Raw genomic sequence first — 6067 nt, 5'->3', positions numbered from 1 at the left:
TTTCTCTTACCGCTCTCCAGTGTCCTGTCCGCGCGTAGTATTTGGAAGCCGTCCAATTCCACGACGGCGTCCGGCGTTAGCTCTGTTAGCCACGACTCCGTGAACACCAGCAAGCTAGCCTCCCGGACAATCCTCTCGTGCCGGGTTAGCGCTGTTAGCTCGTCCATTTTGTTGGAGAGGGATCGAACATTCCCCATAATAACGGACGGGAGGACGGGGTGATATCGTCTCCTCCTTACCTGGCGTTTAGCCCCCGCACGACATCCCCGTCTCTTCCTCCTCAGCTCGCGGGGAATATCGGGTCTCGCTCCTGGAGCCCACGCGGGGTTAGCACGGAGTGCTAACAGCTGATCTCTTGTGTACACGATCGATCCGTAGCTCCGAGTTTCGTCTCCGGACACGATCGCGCAAAAAACAGCCCCCAACAGTAGTAAAACCACCGCAAGTTGGATGTCCATTGCTGAGGTGAGGTAAAAATAAAATAAAAAAGGGTAAAGGGAAAAAACACACGAAAAAGGCTCAATAGTGAGCCACGCTGCTGTAAACAGGCAGCCACTCGCGCGGCGCCGGAACCGGAAATAAATCTAGAATCTAATGTACTGTTTCATTTACATATCTTGTCGACTTAGTAAAGAAAACCGACATGTCATAAAGTGCACGTAAGCTGCTCATTTCCCCATTCTTTTTTAAGTCAGCCATGGAAAGGCTAATTGTTTTGTGATGTTTTCAGAGGTTTAAGTAGGCCAAAGTAGAGCTGTCCACATTCATTTTGGGGTCGGCTGGTGCCATTATTTTGAAATTATTAGCAACACATTTACAATGATTTTTTTTATGGACAAATTGTGATCTGTGACTTCCATGTAGACACAGATGGGGGGAAAGGGGTGTGGCCATATCCCTCCTTTTTAGTAAGCGGTTTTTAAAATCGTTATATTATCCATCCCCACTAATTTATATTACACCATATGGAAAGCACTTTGTTACAGCTCCAGTTGTTGTAAAATATGCTCTATAAATAAAGTTGTATTGTATTGTATCCATTTGTCTGTTCCGTTTTTCCTTTTGAGGGTCTCGGGGGTGCTGGAGCCTATCCCAGCTGTCTTCGGGCAGTAGGCGGGGTACACCCTGAACTGGTTGCCAGCCAATCGCAGGGCACACACAGACAAACAACCATACGCGCTCACGCTCACACCTAGGGGCAATTCAGAGTGTTTAATCAACCTGCTATGCATGTTTTTGGAATGTGGGAGGAAACCAGAGTACCCACGCAGGCACGGGGAGAACATGCGAACTCCTCACAGGAAGACCGGAGCCGGAAGCGAACCCACGACTACTGCACTGTGAGGCCAACGTGTTAACTGTTAACTGCCGCCCAACTCCAAAACTTGACTTAATTACCTTTAAGCACATGCTATTCAACAACTTCAGTGATTTACAACATGTTAAAGCTTTTTTAGATTTTGGAAAATAGAAAAACAAAAAGTGCACAGACCTCCCAGGCTCAGCTGCATGTATTATAGTTCAATGAAAAAAAAACAAAAAAACATCTGTTTAAAGTTTACTACGTCAAATAGTTTTCTTTTAGTTGTGAGTTGTAGTACTACAAATTTTGGCAAAGTCTGTTGCACAGCGTGTGACTCGAGTTGAGAAAGCAAACAGGCAGCTTACTGCTGATTGGCTGTTATCCACTGCACAAGGAACCAATCAGATGGTGCTTTGGGCTGGCCAATCTGCTTCTGCAGGCAGGGCAACAAGCTTAGAAGCGAGACAGAAGTGATTTGTAGGAAGCCAAAATGATAATTTAATATACCGGCCTTGAAATTTATTAAAAAGGCTGATGCCTATTATCAGCAAAATGCCAAATATCGGCCCTGATAATCGGCCCGGCCGATAATCGGTCTATCACTACTTATGCACACAAATGAAAATCTCTACTCTCAATTTCTGAATATCAGTATATATTACCCATGATACATACTGGATACTCGGAGCTGGGCAGTCTGTCCCGTGGGTGGAACAGTCCGGCCCTCCTGCCCGCCCAGATGCCCATTTTTGGGGCGAGGGGGTGACAAATTTTTTAAAAAAGGGCTTGACTAAGCAAGGCTGGAGGTGGATTTTAGTCCGGCCCACAAATCGACCCTTGTGCATGTTATGTGGTCGCAAGACGGCCAAAGGTTCATCTCAACCTGCTGAGCGAAATGGGCAAATGACAAAAATGGCCTCCAAATGCATCAAAAGCACCACTACCGACTGTGCGTACTTACTTGCATTGGGCACATTCGTGGAGTAGATGAAAGAAGAATGAGACGAAGAAGGAGGAGGAGGAGAAGCAGCAGGGGGCAGAACAAGATTAAAAATAAATTATTTTTTGTGTTCAAAGTTGTCCACACTGTTTCACAATAAATTATTACGTGTGGTTCTGTTCTACAGTGTTTTACTGCTGGTCTTGCACTAGTGGTGACTCCAATAGAGATTCGAGTGGGCATGTGTATAGAATTCAAATATTTACACTCAGAGCAGAATGAAATATTGTAATGCTGTTTTGTGTACTGGCCCTTTAACAGAGTTCAGCCTATGCTTGGGAGAAGTGCACACATGTGGTTGCCAAACCGTTAACCCACATTGGTTTGACGAAACATTGAGCACCATAATTAAGTCCATATTAAGTTAAGCGGATTTGAATAGTAAATTAGCCAGCTAATGATCTTTAAATAAACCATTGCGGTTAGCCTCTGTCCCGTGGCAGTGTCATGCACGGTTTCTTCTTTTGTTTTTGTTTTTTAACTGGATCAGGCTGGAGGGTCGAAGCTGCAAGGTCGCAGCCTCACGGCCGTAGGGCTATCAACTGAACTGGCAAAAAAGGCTCATGTGCCCAGCTCTGTAGACGATTACACAACAGCTTGTTTTTTTTTGTTTGTTTTTCTTTTGCAGTGGCAACAAACAGCTGTGCAGCCATGTCATTGCATCATATGCTTTGCAGTATACTGTGGAGGGGTACTCACAGTTGCAGTCCCTTCTTCAGCAAGAGACGTATCATCACAGTTTCTGCATTCAGTCACATTATCGTAAGTCCTAAATGGTCTTTGTTTTTATTAGACAATAATTCATTACTTGCCTTGTAAGTCTTATACCAAATCATATTCAGAAGACTCCCACAGTTCGGCACCCTCAAATTCGCATATTAGTTGTATTTTTAAATCTATATACATTTTAATTTTCCCCCAGATTTTACACCCATTTTCTCCCCGGCTTGACTCTGAGCCCCTCCTGCATGACCGAGCTTCTCACATTATCTCTCAGGGAGAGCCAAAACACCCTGCAGAGGAAATTAATTTTGGCTGCTTGTATCTGGGATCTTATTCTTTTCGTCACAACCTACAGCTCGTGACCTTGGGTGAGGGTAGAAACGCAGATTGGCCGGTAAATTGAGAGCGTCACCTTCCAGCTCAGCACCCTCTTCACCACAATGGACAGGATAAAGCGTCCGCATCACTCCAGACGCTGCACCGATCCACCTGTCGCTCTCCCGTTCCATCCACTTTTGAACAAGACCCCAAGATACTTGAACACCTCCACTTGGGGCAGGATCTCTTGCCCGACCTGGAGAGGACACTACACCCTTTTCATCACCGAGGACCTTCTTCTCAGATTTGGAGGTGCTGATTTTCATCATTCACACTCTGCTGCAAATGGCTCCAGTGAGAGTTGAAGAGTTCATCTTAAAGCCAACAGGACAACATCTTCTGCAAAAAGCAAAGATGCAATATTGAGACCACCAAACTGGACACCCTCAATGCCTCGGCTACACCTAGAAATTATGTCAATAAAGGTTATGGACAGAATTGTTGACAAGTCCAAACCTCACTGGAAATTAATCTGACTTACTGCTGGCAAAGCGGATCAAACTCTGACACTGGTTGTGCAGGGGTCAAACTGCCCATACTAGGGCGTCTGATACCCCATACTCCCGGAGCACTCTCCACAAGATACCCTGGGGCACACAGTTGAACGCCTTTTCCAAATCCACAAAGTAAAGACTGGTTGGCTGAACTTCTTGGACCCTCAAGTACCCTGGCGAGGGTGTAGAGCTGGTCCACTGTTCCACGGCCAGGACAAAAAACACACTGCTCCTCCTAAATCTGAGGTTCAACTTCCTCGATGAACCCTCCTCCCCAGCACCCCTGAATAGACCGTGCCAGGGAGGCTGAGGTCTTCCTATAGTTGAAACACACCCTGCGGTCCCAGTTCTTAAAAAGGGGAAACCCCCACCCCGGTCTGCCAATCCAGAGGTGTGTGTGTCTCTCTCTCTCTCTCTCTCTCTCTCTCTGTGTCTCTCTCTCTCTCTCTCTGTGTCTCTCTCTCACTCTCTCTGTGTGTCTCTTTCTCTCTCCTTCTTTTTCTTTCTTTAACCATCCCCTCCCTCCCTGGGAAAAGGGACCCCCATTGTCCCTTAAGGTTGAGCCCGGTCGGGACCCGTGCGTGCATGCTCGGCCTCCAGACGCTCGCCTTCGAGCTCCACTTCCAGGCCTGCCTCCAGAGAGATGCCCCACTAACCCACGTCTGGGCAAGGAAAAACTGAATCCAATATTTGTCGTCATCATTTGGGTCTTTTGAGCAATGCTTGGTCTGGCCCCTGACCTACTTCCAGGCCTGGCTCCAGAGAGATGCCCCACTAACCCACGTCTGGGCAAGGAAAAACTGAATCCAATATTTGTTATCATCATTTGGGTCTTTTGAGCCTTGCTTGGTCTGGCCCCTGACGTACTTCCAGGCCTGGCTCCAGAGAGAAGCCCCACTAACCCACGTCTGGGCAAGGAAAAACTGAATCCAATATTTGTTATCATCATTTGGGTCTTTCGAGCCATGCTTGGTCTGGTCTCTGAGCTAGGACCTGTTTGCCACGGGTGGCCCTGTCAGCTGCATAAAGCTCCAGACAACTTTGCTCCTAGGATCATTGGTTCACTCAAACCCCTCCACTACGATCAGGTGACATCTCATGGAGGGGGCAAAACAATTTTATTCCATATTTATTGTTTATTAGCTAATTATTGGTTGGTGATTAAAAAAAACAACAACAATTATGGTAAGCAATATCACACAAGAGGGTTTGATATCGTACTCCGACGATACCGGAAATAGACATTACTCTAGACCGCAATATTGCGTCGTATTGGAAGTGGAAATGGTTGGTGAGCAAAGAAGTTAATGTCTAGCCCTGGTCATCACAAACCGGTACGGTATTCATCTTTTGATTTCAAATCTGAATATAATTAATCCTCGGCAGAAATAAAGGAATTGGCCTCACTTTTGGAATCGATTGTCCAAGTTTGTCTTGGAACTTTTCTGACACAACTCGTAAATGCTGAAATGGTGTCACACACAAAAGATTAAGAATTTAGCCTGACATTAGGAGGGTAGTTTATGGGGTTCTATGTACTTCTTGAAAGTCGCTTCGTGTCCAAGTTTGTTGAGATTTCTAATTATTGTTTTCTTTTTCTTTTTTTTGTCTTAGGTCTTGATGGATTTTATTTTCCTCCCCCTACGCTTCCACTGGCCAGAAACTTTGATTTGCTCTTCAACCAATTTAATAGGCTTACTTTCAGCTCACTGGAGGATAATGACATGTCTATATATATCCCTGCTGCACTCCATAAATATTATCAGGCAAGTATGTTTAAAGGGGAAATCAACCTTCCAAAAAATCTTTGCAATAATATTTTTCTATATGCCTTCACTATTCCAAACATGGCTTTCTGATTAATATTGCGTTTGTGGAATATGAGTTAAGCAGCAAAGCCACACGTTTTTAGCCATCCCAGGGGCTGGCCATTTTGTCACTTTTTGGCAACTAAAAATAACATCACAGTTGTTTTGGGCTCTGGTCATGACCAACCACCGCTCATCTGTTTTCTGAAGCTCAGCAATGATTGATCGTGCGTATCAAACATATGACTTTCTTACCAGATCGGTCGAGGCCTGGGTTAACAACGACCGCTACCGATGCTGGTGTTGGAAATTGGACTACTGTTGGTCGAAGAAGGAGAGGAGGAAGATGTATTCGAATGAA

At 45.4% G+C, this 6067-nt stretch overlaps 1 protein-coding gene across 6 annotated transcripts in view; it reads left to right on the top strand.

Annotated features, from left to right (window-relative positions):
- Nucleotides 1-6067, top strand: part of tctn1 (tectonic family member 1) — a 101090-nt gene that overhangs the window by 39483 nt on the left and 55540 nt on the right. For all 6 annotated transcript variants that reach the window (XM_088287064.1, XM_088287062.1, XM_088287060.1 and 3 more), the window contains 2 exons: nucleotides 2932-3065; nucleotides 5513-5664. In XM_088287064.1, coding sequence (XP_088143190.1) covers nucleotides 2955-3065; nucleotides 5513-5664 — 263 coding nt within the window. In that variant the 5' untranslated portion in view covers nucleotides 2932-2954. The remainder of the gene's footprint in view (nucleotides 1-2931; nucleotides 3066-5512; nucleotides 5665-6067) is intronic.

This window comes from Idiotropiscis lumnitzeri, unplaced genomic scaffold (genome assembly GCF_059441095.1).
Source record: "Idiotropiscis lumnitzeri isolate Australia: NSW breed Sydney's pygmy pipehorse unplaced genomic scaffold, RoL_Ilum_1.0 HiC_scaffold_23, whole genome shotgun sequence".
Taxonomy (NCBI): domain Eukaryota; kingdom Metazoa; phylum Chordata; class Actinopteri; order Syngnathiformes; family Syngnathidae; genus Idiotropiscis; species Idiotropiscis lumnitzeri.
The sequence above is the reverse complement of the archived record's forward strand: the minus strand, read 5'-3'. Positions and strand labels throughout refer to the sequence as shown.